The sequence below is a fragment of the Gavia stellata genome, chromosome Z (assembly GCF_030936135.1).
Source record: "Gavia stellata isolate bGavSte3 chromosome Z, bGavSte3.hap2, whole genome shotgun sequence".
In the NCBI taxonomy this organism is placed as follows: domain Eukaryota; kingdom Metazoa; phylum Chordata; class Aves; order Gaviiformes; family Gaviidae; genus Gavia; species Gavia stellata.
Genome location: NC_082637.1, coordinates 57,764,435 through 57,784,148, shown reverse-complemented (window position 1 = coordinate 57,784,148; position 19,714 = coordinate 57,764,435). Strand labels below are relative to the sequence as shown.

The 19,714-nt window shown below is 38.9% G+C and overlaps 1 protein-coding gene across 1 annotated transcript in view; it reads right to left on the bottom strand.

Moving 5' to 3' along the window:
* GAK (cyclin G associated kinase) overlaps positions 1 to 19,714 on the bottom strand; it is a 76,834-nt gene that overhangs the window by 2,846 nt on the left and 54,274 nt on the right. Inside the window, exons 19-26 of the mRNA XM_059833226.1 lie at positions 19,454 to 19,647; positions 17,380 to 17,538; positions 16,124 to 16,600; positions 13,946 to 14,116; positions 6,636 to 6,770; positions 6,151 to 6,270; positions 2,514 to 2,726; positions 959 to 1,107 (exon numbers count right to left, since the gene is read on the bottom strand). Of these exons, the coding sequence (XP_059689209.1) occupies positions 959 to 1,107; positions 2,514 to 2,726; positions 6,151 to 6,270; positions 6,636 to 6,770; positions 13,946 to 14,116; positions 16,124 to 16,600; positions 17,380 to 17,538; positions 19,454 to 19,647 (1,618 nt within the window). The remainder of the gene's footprint in view (positions 1 to 958; positions 1,108 to 2,513; positions 2,727 to 6,150; positions 6,271 to 6,635; positions 6,771 to 13,945; positions 14,117 to 16,123; positions 16,601 to 17,379; positions 17,539 to 19,453; positions 19,648 to 19,714) is intronic.

The following is a 19,714-nucleotide window of genomic DNA, read 5'->3' as shown; positions in this document are numbered from 1 at the left end:
AGATCACGTGTATTAATTATTAACATTAAACTTAAGCAACCTGCAGGGGTGCAAAACTAAAGTGTTCTTGCAGATATCCCCATGAAAGCTCATTAAAGTAACTGGCCATTTCACAGACTAACAGCAATATTCAAGCCACTGAGATATAGTGATACAGTGTCTTCATTAAACACTGCATTATGTAATATGAAAATCTCTGTCGTCTATCAGCAGCGAGGATGGTAAATAAAAAAATCTATATTTATTTCCATTTATGGTGATTTGTGTTAAAAGCTACCCATACAAGCTGTGCACTCTCTTCAGGTAAGACACTTTGAAAACAAATTTCAGCATTCCTCCGCAGTTATTTTTCTAAAGCACCATAAAGACTACAAAACTGGAAGTACATTAATATGCGATGTTATCAGTAATACATCAAAAAAATCTGAACAGCTGATCAGGTAACACCCCACAGGCTAATTCTATAGCCCATCCCCAGAATGGCATCTTTCAGTAATTTCCTAGGACAGCAGTAGCACTTGCTAACCAGTAAATGCAAGTAAGTGGTCACCCTGAAGACAGCTATTCTCACTTGCCTGTTTTTTAAAGTGTTGTTTTGTATTATTGGTGAAATCCATCTTTTCTAAGACGACCTTTGGGAACACTAGGGACAGAACAGCTCTGGCTTTAAGAAACGGACTGACAAGAAAACAGGTTCTTAAATTCTCCAAGCTTAAAGAAACAGGAACTTCTGTTCCATCCACATGCCTTTTGTGCTATTGTCACTGATGCTTCGTTGCCAACTGACTCTTGTTCATGCTAATTAACTTCTACATTCATATGATTTAAACACAGATAAAATTTCATTGTGCTTTATCAGTTTGCTCTGTTAGTCATCGTATCCTTCTGCAGCTTTTTACCAGCAGTTGTAAGCATAAGCTCAGATTTACACTTAAATCAAAATTACTGTTAAACAAACCTTGAGCTTCAAGGGGTCCATATCTTTAGACATTTCTTGTTTTCTCATCTCAGCAATGGTCTTTGGTCCCTTTTTATCAGATTTAGCTGAAAATCCTTGATTAGATAAGAGATCTTCAAAGTCATTTTCTGAAACTTTTGGCTTTTGACCTATGAAAGAAGAAAAGCATTAAATGAAAAGTTACATAGGATAATACATTAATAGGGGAAATATATTGCACTTAGATACACCTGCATGACATTTCTCACTACCATGATAAATATCCTTCAGTGGCTTGATAAACTCTGAGACTAACAAAAGGATAGGAGTAAAAGGGATCACTGACAAGCTTTCAGTCCAGCAGAACAGATAACCTCATGTGCATACACGTGACTACATACTTGCATGTCTCCTTTTTTCAAAAATGGAGTAGATTCAAGGGAGTACACATCTACCTATTCATGATTTTGAACATGATTCTATTTTTCCACTACAAAGTAATTCTAACTGCTGTGCAGCAGTTTTTCAAGTGACCATATATGCAATGCTCTAGTCAAAAGTATGTAGTCAACATTTGAGTATGTTGAAATAAAATATCAATATGAACAGTCATTATATAACCAACAGATTTTAGAGAACTATAGAATAACTGAAATCTCAATAGGCCTCTGGATGTCATCTAGTCCAATCCCCACTCAAAACAGGGACAAGTAGCTAAATTTCTCAGGTCCTTGTCCATTTGAGGTCCATCTGTTTTCAGGAATGAGGAATCACCACAACCCTCGCCCCATTTCAGCATTTCATCATGCTAATTGAAATTTTTTTCCCTGTTCTCCAATCAGACTTTCCTGTGCTGCAACTTATGCCCACTGCCTCTCCATCCTGTCACCTCCTTCCAGATACAGATCAACAGAATCATTTCAACTTACAGAAGTACCTTCTGTTCACTTATATGCCAGTTAAAGGGAGGCATAATACTAATACCAACACACCAGGAAAACAAAATCTTCCAAGAAGGTTGATGTAGAAGAGGCCATGCCTATCCCTATACCTCTAGGTTTCCCTATTCATTTGGAACATCTTAAGGGACTGATTCCAAGAGCAAATCCAACTGCTCCCATCCCCATCCCTGTTTGAAACACAAGAATTTCCAGTAAGTTTAACCTCAATCTTTAAGACTAACTATTAATCTTCAGCTAGGGAAAATGTTGCATCTTTTTACCTGTGTATCACAAGTGGACTAGCATGAAGCAACATTAACAACCATGTCTCCCTGGATAGATCAAATTTACCTTTCTAACCCAGTGATAAATCAGTACCCATGTAGGTGACTGTATATAGCCTTGAGACTTTATGCCCAAACCTGCAAATATTTGGGCCATGGTCAGCTTGTCTCTGCAATATTCTAGAGTAGCTCTGCAAAAGCAGGACACCAGAATTGCCAAGCTCTTTTCATTATTTCTACTAGATACAACCTATATGTAAATAAAAAGATGGAGGTACAAGAGTTTCTGCAGCTAACAGTGCATCTGACTAACTTCACACAGGCCATAAGTGATGCCTTCAGAAAACTTACCAAAGCCTGGGGTTCTGACTCCTCTTTCTTCTCGTCCTCCAATAACACTGAAGTTTACTGTGTAATTGGGTTTAGCTGTTGTGCTGGGTTTAGTCTGGGACTGCCATGAAGTACTTTGTGCTTTTGTGGATTTCTGCCACTGATTTCCCAACTTCTGAGATGGAGCAGTCTTCTGACCAAAGCCACTACTTGAGAGTCCACCACTAGAGGAACCTAACAATAAATACTAAATTAGTTGTTCAGCTTGGTATGTCACCTGTTTAATACAAGTAAGACAGTTTGGTCTTGACATCTAACCACACAGTTTACAGTGATACCGCTATACAAGAGAAAGTGTAACAGAAAAGTGGGTGTAAAATGAAGTTAAGAGTCTCAGTTATAAGTAACTTGGATGGCAGGAGCTAGAGCCATTCCAGCCTCTTACAACTCAAGTTCTCAACTGTCAGTTTTAGCAGAAGCATTCGCTCTTGTCTGATCAGCCAGACACGTGCTAAGGCCAGAAAAATAATTCAGTAGTGACAGTAGTTCTGCATCCCAATTCATTACACTTCAACATCCGTTAATATGCAGAGGACACTGAAAAACTAAATATGTCATCAAGAAAATGTAATACATTGAGAGTATTTTCAAATTAGTGCTTTCAAAGTCTCTAGTGATTTCTTGCACTACTGTTTAAGAAAGATAAGATTATTCTACAGCAGCATTAGCAGGGAATGTTCGCACATGAGTAAAAAAGCACTGAAGCCTGCAGGACATACTGTTGTAATCACACTGGTGTGATGTATAGGCCTCCGTCCATCACTAAAAATTGAGTCAATATTGTGTTAGCCCATTTCCTTTCTTTAACCAGTATAAATAACACTGCTTAGCAGCTTCGCCTACTACTCACTTCGGGAAGAACACACACGGCCTTTTCTCCACTCTACAATACTCACTGTAAAAAAATTGAGCAGAATAAAGCTCCAAGCTTTTAAATTCATTATTCAGCTTTTTGTCTCACTGATGAGAATAAATCTGAGATTTTTTAATTCTAAACCAAGCCACCAATAAATTGCCCTTGATTGACTTCCTTTGGAAAGATTCCTAGAAACTCACTTCCTTGACAAGTCGCATATACACATCACAGGGAAAAAATAGCATGATGACTGAGTTTAGACACATCTAGATTTCTTGGAAGAGAAACATTTTATACCACACTTATGGCATCCTAAAACAGATTAAGACCTCTTTATGTTAGAAGAATTCCCTGAAAATGACAGAACACGAATTCAAAACTAGTGGTCAAATTCGGTTACACACCTGAAGACAACCAGGAAGTATGATATGAATAAATACTGACACTTCAAAACCAGAGATCTTTATTATTTGGTTTTGAATGACAAACTTATGATCCCATCTCATTATTTCTTGAAGGAAGGTGAATTAGTATTTGCATCTCCACATACAGCATTAATCAGCTGCTGATGATTAGAAAGAATTTCTAATTCTTTCAGCTCAAACATATTCTTTCAGCTCAAATATATTCTAAGCCAGTTTAAGCTAATTTGTTCTTGTTTCTATCCCCCCCCCCCCCCCCCCTTTATTCATCCCAAAGCCTCAGAAAAAACACACAAGCTTGTCTAGGTATACATGGCAATGTAAACTCTGTTTCGTCTTTCAAAACTGGTTCCCCATACCTCAGCTTTCCTGATAGCTCTCTTTTGTAGCTGCTGCTCAGTTATAACAGCTTACACAAGAGGATGCCTCCCCAGGACCATGTACAAGATACCATACCATACCTCTAAATACAACACCTGATAAAATCTAGGATTGCACTGTTTTTTCATGAAAGCACCCAATTGCAGTCAAATCAGTCTTCAGTCACTTCTAACTTGTGAAATTTAGAGAAAAAAAATCCCTGTTACCAGTCAGAGTACATGACCTCACACACTGAAAAATAATCTCATTCTACTACTCTTTCAAAGCATTCTATATTCATTAATTCAGTCTTCAAGGCTGACCAATTCTTCCTGTAGGACAAGCCAATGCTTCACTATGAGCAGGAACTTTTCAATGCCACAATCCTACTTTCTGGTACAAGATCATTCCTAGAAATGAAGAGTGTGAGAATACCAACTATCACAGAACACTATTGGTATCCTACCACTAGCCTAATACACCACTACTAACTACCTTTAGCTATTGTTTCTTTTCTGTTTATATAGCATTCCCAATTAAGCAGCTTTCACTCTCATGACTCTTCTTCCAGAATAATGACTTGTATATGTGAAAGCCAAAACATGCCTACAAAAAATAAGCCAAGTTCAAACTCCTGTTCTTACAATTCCCTGAAAATTCAGTTCAAGCCTGAGAAGGTTAACTAGCAGTGACATCTGGCTACTTTTTAACACAATCATTTTTCCTATTGAAAGTTAACTGAAAGACTAACGAATAGATCTAAATCCTGCTAAAATCAGTACAATTTCTTCCACTGGTTCAGTGTGTGCTACACCTGCATCTCCAAGTCAAAGATAAATTGTTTTTTTTATTGTCACACTATCTATAGATTTAACAAGTCCATATTAACCCAAATTATTAAACTAGAAGTTTTTTGTAAGTTGTTTACTGCAGAGCAGCCTTATTGGTACTGCTTCAACACTAGAATTTTGCAAGTAATTATGCACAGGCAACATGAAGCCAAATATTGCATGTTAGCTTGTGTTTATATGAGATAATTCCACCAAGAGGATACTCAATTCAATACACAACGCTAACTGTCAAGGCAACAGGATAAAACTTCACTCAGCTCCAAGCTAACGGAAAAGCACATTTCTGCAATTCAGCAACTATAGGCTGTTCCAAATCCTTGGACTCTTGGCAGCTAGCCACATTTAACAGCTACAAATCAGCCATTTGCTATGGCAGTGTGGTCCTAAAATGCAAGGACCTCAGCTCTTTTTATTGCCCTTAGTTTTTCTGCTGTTTGAGAATGCTGCAGGGCTAACTCCTGAATTTGGGGTGAATATAACATCCTGGGACAAGCGTTACTCTGCAATGTGTCTCATCTTCCATGACTTCATGCGCACACTACTACAAACCAACAAATCTTCATAATGCTCAAGGTATGGTGTACAAGTATGGGCCTGATTTATGCTCATCTTACAAACACGACAGATTTGAATAGCAGAGCTATGAAAACCTATTGAAATAAAAGAAAAAACTACTGAATTAAAAGGAAAACAACTGTCACTTTGGAAGTAACAAAGAATTTAAAGCAGCTTTCATTTTATATCCTTCACAGCACAGTATCAATCAGTGCTAGATAAGAAAACTCATGCTCAGTTACTGAATCAGTAAACCCTGGTTTCTCTTTCCTTCTCAACTAGATTCTGAAGCCTTAAGTATTTATACTGTTTCTAAATCACAGCTGTGGTTATCTTCTGAAATACTATTCTAGATGTTTCACACAATCTCTGTAAACATTTGACCTTTTTGTGTTACTTGTCTGCTCTCAGCCACTCCCTCAAGCTGAAGCTGGTTGTTAACAATTAAAAGGAAACACTTTCCTTTATATAAGCTATCAGTTACATTTATTGGTACAAGAAGCAAATCAAACCATAGAGGCATTAAGTATAGTCTCTTAAAAGTAAGATCTTACCTGGAAGACCAGATCCAAGATTGGCAAGATCAGCAAAAGGATCAAAGTTCTGACATTTAGCCTGGCTGAAAGACAGACCTGAAGACACACTGGACTGGCTCCCTGTGGTAAAAGCTTGACCTGTATAATAAGAAAATGTATCAGGTACTTGGTGTATTTGGAAATTGAGAATGAATTTTAAAAGTACTATTTCCACAACACTCCATGTAAACCTCCCCAGCATTCTGCTCCATGACATCTTTTACCACGACAAGAATCACCATCACTATAGACAACTGAAACTATTTGGTTACTCTGCCTTGAACTTATTCTGAAAAACCACACAAGTGCCTTACTAAAGGGACATTTAAGCACAAGAGCATGGAGTCCTTAAAGCAACAATACAAAAAGCCATGAAAACATGTTCAGCAGTTTCAAGTGATTAAACTGACCAAGTCTGGAGTATTCCTTATTCCCTCTAATGGAAGAATTTAATTTCTTAATACCTTCAAAAAGAGGCTTCAACTGTGGTGACACTACATTGCTAGTTGCTGAGGAATCTGCCCAAGAATCCCATCCACCTAAGAGATCGGGGTGGCTTGTAGAAGATGATATTTTAGGTGGCTCTGGTGTCAAATTCCCTACAGGAGAAAAAAAATAATCCTTTGATTATTACGAAAACTATCATGATAACAGATATTTTGCCAATACCAATAGAACTGTGTACCACATTGTCAGCTACAATGGCCAACTACATGGCTTGCTTAAATTTCTCCGTAACACAGTCATGCAGCCTTAAACAGGACTCAGATGGGTTTTACAACGGGAATTCCTTCACACGTATGTGAAACATCCCATGCACTTCATAAAGACGACATTTTCATGCACAGGCATTACTATGAATTTAACAGCTTAGGTCTCCTGTGCAAAATGACTAGCTAAGGGATGGTTTCAGGGCACACTGCTGTTCCTGACAACACAGCAGGTAACCAGAAAGCAGCAGTGCTTCACGAAATGATGCTCTGTATCACTCAATAGTCTGGGTGCTACACACATGGAGTCAGGTCACTTCAAATTGCAGGTTTGCCTACCCCAGGCCTCTTATGACAAAGGGAGCTGCTGACAAACTAATAGCCCTTTTAGGTTCAATACATGAAGGAATGTAAGCAATCAAAGAGCAGGATACAGGAAGAGTGATCTCTTCTGAGAAACGATTGAGAATCACTAGCTCCAGGGATAAAAGCCGCTTTTCTATGTGCAAAGCAAAACCACCATGCCAACTGAAAACAGACAATGGAACAGTCACATTCAAAAGGATGCAAGGGTGCTTCCACTAACTTCTAGAAAGCGTCCCATCCAACACATGGTTAAAACTGCCACCCCTGACGCTTGCAAAAGTTTCCCTGCTTTCTCACTCACACATAGTCTGAGGTGAACCATCCTCAGAATGACAGGTCCTAGGTAAGGAACACTCAAAGCTGCGTGCCAGGCCTGAGCATTCCCTTTGAGCACAGCTTACAGAGACTCAAAGTGAAGCAAGGCAACTTCTGAATGTAACCACCCCTTCAATGCTATGAACACAGTCAGTGCTACAGGGAGAGGTGGTATTTCAGCAAAACCAGTATGTTTAGTGGTACTCTAAGACATTTCAAAGACCTACAGTTTGGAAAGCTAACCCAGGCATCCTTACAAAAATAGTGACATTTCAATGCTTCCGATGTTTTGACTACTACATCACAGCTTTTCACTTCTCTCAGCTTCTCAATTTTACATTCCGAATATTGATACCAAATCACACAAGCTATTTTATCTTATTTGAGGAAAAAATTTGAAGAAAATTAAAAATCCCCTCCACCACCTCAATCCACTAATTCTGTTTATACTTAGATCTTACAATTGCAGAGAGAGCACATCAAATACTCTGCAACAAACATCTGCCAAGAGCCTATATTACAGCAGTCATCTCTGCCACATGTGAAGGAAAACATCTGAATAAACTGCACGAAGTAGCCGCCAAAGTCTTCTGAAGGTACAATACAATTTTCAGCCCTTTCTCCATTCTTAAGCCTCATTTCCCTGCCTCTGAAACCACAGGAGAAACAGTGTGTATTTGCCTCAGTACGCAGGACCCCCACTATCTGCTACACAGCAGTGTCACTGGCTATAAATATCGAAGTATCCAAGTGTCTATACATTAGTTTAGAAATTTGCTGTACCATATGCCACTCTCAAACTTTAAGTGGGCCTTGAATTAATAGTAGTATTGATTAAGCTAGAAGTAATTTTTGCTTATTATCTCTGCTATTACAAGTTTTTTTTACAGAAGCATAAGGAAATTTACAAACACTTAGAGAATTAACACTTTTCCTATGATAAAACCAAGTTGAGAGAAATAACAATGAAGTAAACTACAGTTGAATGCATTCAAAAACTGAGAACACACTATGGGAATCAGGTGTTTTATAACTGCTGGTTTAAGCAGTCCCCACTCTGAACAAAGCAGGGAGTAGCCTACTGCTAGGTACAGCAGTAAATTCACTAAAAGTAGTACAAGCTCACATACATCCAACTACACTTCTATCAGAAAAATCTGGAGTACAATGTGCAATATACTGAACAGATAAGATTAATCACCTCCTGGAACTGTTTATTCTTATGCTATATTCTTTCTAGTTGTACAACTTGGGCATTACAACAGATTTTAACATCAAGAAATAGCTATACCAACATGATACTCTGACTTCTACATATTCTGAAGAGTTATGATGAGACCACTTGCTGAATCCCTTGTTTTTGTAACCTGGCACACTGGAGTTCATACAGACACATTAAGATAAAGGAGCAGAGTGTCTAAAGGAAGGGTAAAACATGAAGCATAGCTAAATACTCTGGAAATTGAAGCAACTGAGATCACGGGCCAGCTGATCCATACCTGCTTTTCCCTTCAGTTCTTTAATGCACATATTTATAATCCTTAGCCATACAGCAGTAAACCACTGGAGGTCAGGGCATAGTTCTTTACTAACACTGCTCAAACCAAGCTAATATGTAAGACGGTGGTAATCAGATCACACTTTCCAGCTTCCCAAAATAAGAGATTGCGTTTTACTATATCCTACACACAACTTCACATTAGGTTTTCTTTATTTAACTTGTCATCTCTACAGGAAATCCTTTAATCACAGAGGACAACAGGATTTTCTGTGAACCAAGAGGCTGGTTTAGCATGATGCAAGGTTTTTTTAACCTTGTCTAAAGCCTGACTGAGAACACAGTCGTCACAGAAACTAACGCAGGAGAAGACTACACTTGTCACTCAGGTTTCTTTTGATCACCTTCCGCATCTCCTGCTCTCTTTTCATCAGATCAGTTCATTCTTGCAGAGGGAAATACATTCCTGACTCAACTTGCATTAAGATGACCTGCTACTTGCATATCCAAACAAACCCCTTCTGTTCTCAGAAAATGCTTACAGAACAGATACCTACTAAGGAAAATGGACATGGTCCAGCTACTGACAACAGCTTGTTTTTGCAAGTGTGGCCACTTAAGAGCAGGTTATCAATGTTGAAGTGAACAGTCATCCCACCTACTAGCTTCTCTGCCAAATTACTACAGCTTTTCACAGAAAATTAAATTATCTTGTTAACACACTGCCCTTTTAGCAGCAACTGCTTAACATTTTCATATTACAGGACAGAGTGCCTTAACAGGCCAGATATTCTTTAAGAACTACCTTCCTACAAATCGAAATTATATTTTAAAACTTCTATGATTTTAAATTTCAAGCCACATTGAGAAATACAAGCCTAAAATTCAGTTCTTGAACTTGTGTTCTGAAAGAGCTCTTCTCCTGGTATCTATAGGGGTTTAGTAGTTGTTTACAACCAAAGAAAGCTTATCCATCACTAAAATTTAATTCTAGACACTTATTACTGCTCCAACAGTAGATTCACCATATGTCATTGCTGCAGCTTATTTTGAATGAACACTGACATTACTATGAATTTATTTTCAGTGAGTTTAAAATTGTTTTTCACTAATGACCTCATGTTTGCACTTTCTTGTGCTCTCTCATAGAATCACTAAGGATGATCTTACAGGTCTTTTCCAACAAGTCCAACCATCAACCCAACACCACCATGGTCACTAAACCATGTCCCACAATGCCACGTCCACACGTTCCTTGAACGCCTCCAGTGATGCTGACTCCACCACCTCCCTGGGCAGCCTGTTCCAATACTTGACCACTCTCTCAGTAAAGAAATTTTTCCTAATATCCAGCAGAAACACCCCCTCTTGTCCTGTCGCTAGTCACTTGGGAGAGACACCAACACCCACCTATCTGCAACCCCCTTGCAATTAATTGTAGAGAGCAATAAGGTCTCCCCTCATATCCTCAGACTGTAGCTAAGTGCATTTGTACTCATTTGTAGAACGCATTTCAAAATCTGTCTATAGACTGGGCACAACAGAATGACACCAAATCTAAGATTAGAGCAGCAGCAAATTTAAAAAATTAGACCATGATCATGAAAGACGACACATGCTCAGATACATAAAAGATGCTCACTGCAAACATGGGGCCTGTGTAACTAAGTTCCTGTGTTCATTTTGCAGCTGACCATAATTGGGGCCCTTGCCATCTTATTTGTACCTTCCCACCTTGCACAGTTTAACAGGGCTTAGTCTAGTTTCTTTCACACTCCTGATGTTTTGCATATAAAAAGCCCAGCTCTGAGTCTATTTCTACCTACTTTGTGTTGCTCTGACTATGCAAGACGATCTGGATCCCAACCCTTCCAGGGTCCATGACTCAAGGTAAGGCCACAAACTCATTACCTTGGAGCAATTCATATCTAGAAACAAAGACTTTAAGGGTGTCAGGCTCTCTTCTTGGAGACGCAATTCTTCCAAATATGTCATTTGAGAACATGCTCTCATTTGCCCTTTCTTCTCCAGTTACTAGTTATCATGTCCTTTCACTCACACTCATTCATATTAAAAGCATTATAGCTATTAATATTCCTAACTTCCTTGCTAAAATTGATACCTGTGACTGGATGGAATGCTAAAGGCTCAAATACATACTTCATTTCAGCTAAATATATAGAAAAGCTGTCATTTGAAAGGTAAACTTAAAGGAGCATGAAGTGTTATCCCACTTCCTCCACTTCATAGGATTTTTAAAGCCTGCATAGCAACGGAGAAATACTGGGAAATCACTGTTTAACAGCACACTGAAGAGAAGATGGGTACATTTTAAATATCTTTTCCCTATGTTGACAGAAAGCTCCAGAAATTACATTAAAATGGCAGGTATGCTAATGCATTTACCAGGGTGCAAGTTATCAACCAAAATCAGAAATAGTAAGCATAAAACAATAAGCATTGAAGTCAGATGTCAAAATATTTTTCTTTTTCTTCCATACTTGCTCTAATGTTACTAACAGCTAAACATTGACAGTGGTCTCCTTGAGGTTGCAGGTAAACATTCAGAGAGCAGAAATTCGCATTTATGTATTTTTCCAACTTAAATTTAGTACAAAAAAGGGTTCTCTGTCATGTAGGGATTGGAGCACCTCTAATATGAGGACAGGCTGAGGGTACTGGTATTGTTTAACCTGGAGAAAAGAAGGACTGGGGGTGGGCAATTTTATCAATGTGTATAAATACTTAAAGGGAAGAAATAAAGAAGACTGAACCAGATTCTTCTCAGTGCTGCCCAGTGGTAGGACAAGAGGCAATGGGTACAAATTGAAACACAGGAAACTCCATTTAAACACAAGATGTTTCTTCTGTAAGAGTAGTCAAACACTGGCACAGGTTGCCCACAGAGGTTGTGGAGTCTGCATCCTCAGAAATAATAAAAGTCAGCAAGGACATGGTCCTGAGCAGCCTGCTCTGCTTGACCCTGCTTTAAGCAGGTCAACTAGATGATCTCCAGAGGTCCCTGCCTCTGGAGTGAGATAGATTTTGGCTGAGATGTTGCCTCACAGATCAGTGAACAAAAAAAATTATCTTCTGTTTGGTAACCTCACATGCAGTGACACCAACAGTGTCATAACTAGAAGTGGCATAAGACTGGCAACTACAAAAGTACACAATTAAAATATACAACTGTTACTGTATCGATAGGACAGAACAAAAATATTGCAAAGGAAGCAGCAAGTGGAATGATCTCAGCAGAAGCAACCACAGCTGGAATATAACACCTAAATACATGGTAGAGAGGGCAATTGGCTGGCTAGCCTTTTATTTCAAGGAAGCCCTCATCTCAGCCAGGCAAATACTGCATCTCTTTTATCCAGTTTTTCTGTAGCTAAGACTCAGACTGCATCACCCAGAGGCAGGGTCAGCTACACCAACTGTCCAACAAGGAGGGGCAACTCAAAACCACATGCAATAAGGTCTGGGAAGAAAATGCTCCTGGATCCAGGGTGAGGAATGTGATACCACCATTGCTAACTGCCTCCAGTTTGTAAGTGGGGTCGGCAGGGGTGACCTCTGCAAGGAGAGGCCTGGGCTGCTCCATGCTGGACATAGCCGGCTCCAACAGACCCACCATAAGACACAGCTGAGCCCCCTCAGCCAAGATGGTAGCACCTCTGGGAAAATATATGTAAGAAAGCGTAAGAAGTGCTGCACAGCAGCTGTGAGAGGAGTGAGAAAAGTGAGAGAAACAGCCCTGCCAACACCAAGGTCAGTGGAGAAGGAGGAGGAGGAGGTGCTCCAGGTGCCAGAGTGGAGATTCCCCTGCAGTCTGTGGAGAGGACAACAGTGGAGCAAACATCCACACTGCAGCCTGTGGAGGATACCACACATGGTGGACATACCCTGGAGTAAGCTGCAGCCCATGGAGAGGAGCCCACACAGCAGCAGGCTCCTTGCAGGAGCTGCAGCCAATGGGGGACCCACACTGGAGCAGTCTGTTCCTGAAGGACCATACCCTACAGAGACCCATGTTCTTCAAAGACTGTATCCTGTGGGAAAGACCCACGCAGGAGCAGGGGAACAGAGTGAGGAGGAAGGAGCAGCAGAGAAGAGCTGTTACAGACTGACCACAGCTCACATCCCTACAGAGAGGACCCACACTTTTCTTTGAAAATCAGATTTAAAAAACACTTCTGGCTCTACCACTCCACCGTTTTTGCAAGGATATGTTTCTCTAAAGAATAAGCATGCTTATTTAGTAACATTTGGAAATAACATGCTTAGGTGGAGATACAGCAAGACCAAACATATCACAAAGCTTTTTGTTTAAAGATGAATAGATTTTAAAATAAAACCAAGAATACAGAGAAATTAAATGAAACAAGTAAGATTACAGTATTACATAATGTCTCCGTAAGTATATTACCATAATGCATTCAGGTCAAGAAGGTCCAAGCTAGCCTCAGCTTGCATTTTAAGAACTGGCTGTACTATAACTTGACTTGCTCATTTCTTTTCCAAGGCTTCCAGAAAATCTTTAAAATCTGAATACAAGCCAAATAGCATTCTGCCATCTAGAAAGTAAGTTTGCAGGTGTTTGTGTATCCTCAGTTTTAAGAGCTTTTAGGGGAAACTCCAGCTCCTAAAAGAAGGTTAGCCATGCTAGAAATCATCTCGCATCATAAATATTAGCATGACATTATACAGGAAATCCTTGCTACTTGGTGCATTTGTATCTGCGTTCCTAGAACATGGAGCTAATTAAAACAGCAGTCACAACAAGTGGATCGATTAAGACACTAATCCACCTTGACTAAGCTGAAAAACAAATGCACAGAGCAGCAGAAACTGTTGAGAAACAGAACACCAGAAGCACACTTACCTAAATTTAAGAAATCTGAACTGGAAGAAGGCGGAAGTGAACTGTGTGTGGAAGGAAATGTACCAGCTGCAGATGCTGAGCTTGGATTAAGAAAGTCCCCAAAGAGGTCTGGACCAGAAAAGGCTTGATTCTCTGAACTTGATGACATTGTGAATGGATCAAAAGGATCAGCTAAAAAAGAAGCAGAAAACAAAATTATCTTACAACAAATTTTAGAATAAACGAAGTTGGAAAAGCCGCTTGTCTGGGGGCACAACCAAAAAGCAAAGTTCGCATTGGTAACTGCAACAGCCTTATGAGAATTTTTTGTGGCAAAGAGTCACCATCTGTCCCTTCCTCTAGACATCTGTACTTTCATGTTGGTACAAAAAGTACTTCAGCCATACACAATATGAACAGCTATATCTTCAAAGAAGTCCTTAGCAAGGCTGCATACATTCAATAACATTGTTAATTTAATCCATGTAAGACACACATTAAATTTGTGTGATCATCTGCGTATAAACAGAAGAATTACATTTGTTAAATGCTCTATAATGCCCCTCCAAAGAATTTAAACAAACAGACTATTAAACTACTAAAAAGAATATCAAGTAAAACATTCATACTACCACTTTGACTTGAAGGCATTGGTGACTCTGGGGCAGAAAGCATATCAAGAATGAAAACCAACAGAAGGAAGGCTTTCCACAGGTCTCTAGTGATCACTAGAGACTAGGAAGAAAAAACTAATTGGAAGAGTATTTATAGTCAGCATGGGGTAACATGTGACAGTCAGCTGGAGTCATGCCCGAGATATTCCAGTTTCTGCTGCCGTCTAGGGTCAAAATCCTCAAGAGCCCAGGGACTCCTGTCAGATTCATTGAGAAGCTGAAGAAAAGGAATAATCCTGCCACAGTGCCCTAGCACATCCTGAGGTGATGACCACATTGTACAGGAACTCAGGAACACTTCAAAAAAGAAAACCTGGATTGTCAAACTATCTTACTACAGCATTGCACGTACACAAAACCTCAAGTAAAAGTTTGATGTGCAAACTGAAATACAACAGTAGCCAAATAGTCTCACTTCTGCAATTATTTTTCTCTTACCCAATTAAAAAGTGGAATGAGATACATACATGATTACTGGCTCAGGTGTTTTATGGAGTAGGTAAGAAAGGCATAGTTAAAGACAGATAAAGTAATAAAGCTTCTTTTACAGAATTCTGCCTATGTAAAAAAGGTAAATTAGGTGATTTTTCATTGACCACAGTAACAAAGTTCAATACTGAGTTGCTTCAAAAGAAATACTTGAAATCACCTAAATGCTCTACAAAAACACTTCGTAGCTGTATGTAGATTAAAGCTTTTAGTGCAAATTATCTTCATGCAAATAAGCTAAACCTTGTAACAGTCTCCCAGATTATTTGACTAATTTTCCCAAAAATCTCACTGTAGCTTCAGGCAGAGAATTGCTATTCCCAGAAGTTTAGTCATGTGACAAAGAACTAACTATGCATTAGTAAGAGGAACAGAACCTCTAAACTAACCCACCTTGTTTTAAATACTGAATAAGTAGCAGTGTGTAACATTTTCTTGCAGGACACAGACCTGCCAACAAGATCACCAAAACCAACAAAAAAACACCTTTTAGCAGTACCATTATCCTACTGGTTTGAACAGTAATCTACAGGATTTCCAGTTGCCTAGCAGTCTTATGTGATTAACACTCAAAAATACCACACAGACGTTTGACCTAAGCAGCGCAGTTCTGTACGACATCTAATACTATTGCTTTACATAAAAGTGCAAGAAAGTAGTAAGTTATTACAATTCTATGCCTTAGGAAGAGAAGTTATTTACATGTGGATTTAGAAAAGGATCTAGCATGTAACATTTGTACAAGAAAGCTATGGATTCTTTAAGAATACCGAATCTCCTTTAAATTCAAAATTTGGTACTTTTCTGTTTGCATGTTTTAAAGCTAATAGGATATGGGCAACATAACAAAATATCTGGATAATACAGCACTTTGTCTCCTTCATGCAGTAAAAACACCTATTCTATGCAGATTCTTGCTATAGACTAATGTCTTCAGTGTACAGGTCAAAACACAGTACTAATTTTCTAAGAACAATGCAAACAGCAGTTTTTATCTGTTGGCCAGCCAAAGAGTACAAATGTTAAATTTACGTACCTGAAGACATGGCTGCGGCTGAAGACGTACCCTGAGTAGCAGCTGGACACCGAGACTGGCTGAAGAAGAAATCTGTTCCTTGTCCAAGGAGATCTCCAGTGGCCTCTTCTGAAATCTGTGATGCATCACCCACAAACAGATTGTTCAACAAGTCTGCATTACTTGATGAAGAGTTTATTTCTGAAATAGGTTGTTTCTGTTCTGGTGAAATACCAGAGTCTAGTCCCAGTAAGTCTACATTCTCTTCAGGAAGAGATTTTTGTAACGGTGCAGATGGAGCTTCAAAATTGGCTTCAAAAAGCAACTCGCCTTCTGGAGTAAGAGTGTCTTTTTCATCAACAATTACTGCACTTTCTTCACCTGGAAATGTAGGGAATTCCTCATCTGAAGGATCACTCTCCTCCCTGTCATCAGATAGTTGAACACGATCATTTTTAGATGAACTGTCCTCTATTCCACTTTCTGGACTTTTTCCTTCTTGAATAAAAAGAAATAACAGCTTTAGATTACCAGGATTCTTCTGGCAACTAGGATAAGACAGACTTATATGGTGAGACCATATGAAACCAATCCTTAATTAATCAAAGCTCCCAAAAGAATTGATGAAAAAAGAAGAACTAACTGTTGCCTACCACCTCTTTGTACAGGGCAGGCAAAGGGGCAGTTCACTACCATACTTGCCACTCTGCAAGGGCAGGAATTACAATTTTTTTCAAGATGAGACTGACTTGGACATGCACCTCAGGACATCATACCACTTATGGCTTAGAAGATCTATCAGTAACTGCTGCTCCACTCAACGATGGCATTCAATGACAGCATAAGCAGTTACTGACATTCTTGACAACAAAGCAGAACCCAGAAAAAGGGCTTACACATGCACTATAAAGTTACATTTTCTCAGTCCATGCATACTGATCCAGACACTGGCTAGTCTACTTTGTTTCCTCTGTTCTCAGCCAGCCTAAGTGGGGCTGTGGGAATGCAAAGGCTTCCTTTAAGGTTAACGTTTTTGCAGAAAAAGAAAAATTTAGCTCAGCATTTAAGGTACACACAATACCAAAAACCATTATTTGGTGTTTACCCAAATGAAGTGGAATGACCACTTGGTAACCAGCAGAGCTCACTCTTTAAATAACTTTTTCTCATGGTCTGATGAAATAGTGACTTTTGTTGCACAAGAAGGCTTAAGCACTCATTGGAAGGTGTACAAGGCAACGAACATACAAATAGTTACTTCAGAGAAAAACCTGTACCTTTCCAGTCCAGAGAATGAAAGAAGTTATTTCCATCAGTACTACTGCTGTGTGGGGATTCTGTCTCAGTAGGTGCACTTTCTAAAGACTGCTCCAGCTGGGATGCTTCTGCTTCATATTGTGCAGTTGAACCTGGCTGTCTAGGCAGCTCTGGTTTCCCTACAAGATAGATTTTAAGACAGAACCCTTAGAGAGTAACTTCTAAAACTCAACCCTGGTCATAGCAGCTGGTATTTGACTTGCAGACTGACTGCTATTGCAAAAAAACTGTCTCAAAGTACTCTGCAAAGGCAAACTCCCATCCCCAGCCCCCATTTGAAAGCAGCATTATTAACTTTGTTTCAACTGCAAAGGCTGGTAAGACCCTATGTTCAACTAGAACATTAAATTAAATCAGAGTCATAGCAAAACACTCAAGCATTCTATTCACATTTGTAGGAAAATGGAATTAACAGGTCACTTGTACCAACCATCCCCTAATATAGACAAGAGCTATGAACCAACCATCCCCTAATATAGGCAAGAGCTATGAACAACATCTGCAATAAGGAACAGAACATCAGAAAAGAACAAACACAGGTATAGAAAAAACCCAGAATATAAAGCCAGAGAAAAAACGGAGTTGTTAGCAAACACCTCAAAGGAGTTAAGTAATGCACTCTGTGCTGTGACTAACTACTCCTTACATTTCTTATTTTACTGAGATCAGATATTAAGTGACTCTTGGGTAAGACTGAGTTGGGCTGAGTTACCTACTGCTGTATCATCTCCCGAAGAGGAGGTTTCCTCAAGGCAAGTAAGACAACTCCCTAAATTAGTAAGTGTTCATCCACTGTTTGAAAACAATGGGATGAATGCTTGGGAGAAAGCTATTTGTCTAAATCTAAATACCAAACTGGTAAAGCACTTTGTCACCCTCCTTCCGCATACTCAGTTGCAGCTTACAGAGATGCTGAAAAAATAGTCTGTCTCAGAAAACATACACGAAAGCTCATGTTTAATTAAATAGTCCAAATTCAATTTTAATATGCCAAGTTTTATAAAACCAGTTCACAGCACTTGCTCTTGTCCTATTCCCTTTCCATCAGTTTTACTAAATATTTTCAATGGAATTTAAGACCCTTACATTTCATTTATCAATCAGAAAATAAGCGACTTAGAGTAATTTTTACAGATCCTCATTATCAATGAAACACCTTAATTTTAGTAAGCTGAGAGTTGTGTTCATAGTAGGATCTTTAAAATCTATATAAACTAAGTTAGCTAGTAAATTATCTAAATCATAACACAAACCAAACTTATCCTGCTAAAAAAAAAAAGGTAAGACAGCAGCCACTACCTTGTATCAAAAGAGATGTAATTAAGATGTACCACATTAAGAGCAGAGAGTAAGATCTCATGTATGGTGTAGTAAAATCACCATAATAATTCCATCACGCTTTTTATCCTGGAAGCACAGAGAAGGCTTAAGAGCCTTAATGAACATGTCAAAGCTAATTACTGATACCAGGGAAAGAAGAAAGATACTGAACAGCATTAACAGGAATTAATGCAGGCATCTACACATGAAGCATAGAATACGTAGTACTAAAAAAATTAAACATCTGCTGGACCACGTTAGGAAAAGTTGAGAAATTGAATTACAACATTACTTGGCTATGCGTAAGAAGGACCTCGATAAAAACGTTTTTAGTTAAGACATTTTGTGAGGAACATTCAGATGATTTTACGTGAAATAGTGGTGCCAGTTTAGCCAAATATAGTTCTTTCAAGACATTTTACCTACAAATCCCGGCTGCCACAATTTCATTTGCTAAAATCCCTGCAAATAGCATATTCATAACTTTAAAGCAAGCAAATGAAATGACAGCAGAGGTGAGACAAGGATAATTATAATCCATTATTGGAGGATAATTTATATTCCTTTATACAATGCAAATTTTTAAGTGATATTTACAAAAAGCCATCTTTTAAATTTATTTCACTTAAAGGAATGTCAGAAATCAAACAAAAGCCTCCAATGCTAAGTACATTAGAAACTTCATGTTCTCTAGTTTTTCAGGAGCTTCATTACCAAATTTTGATAAAATCTCTTGTTGTTCCTCTCGGGTGGAGAAAAGGATCTTGGGATTCAGTCCCTTTATATTCATGTTGTCCCACGGCGGCTGTTCACAGCTAGGTCTATCTCTGGGCTCCACCTCTACTTCCAGATTGACTTGAAATAAATCAGGGTATTTTTCTTGTATGTCACAGGCATCCAGATCATACCTGCAAAGATGCATACAATTAGATTCTTGATACTGATGGCTAACTAGATTAAATTCACTGCAGTCCA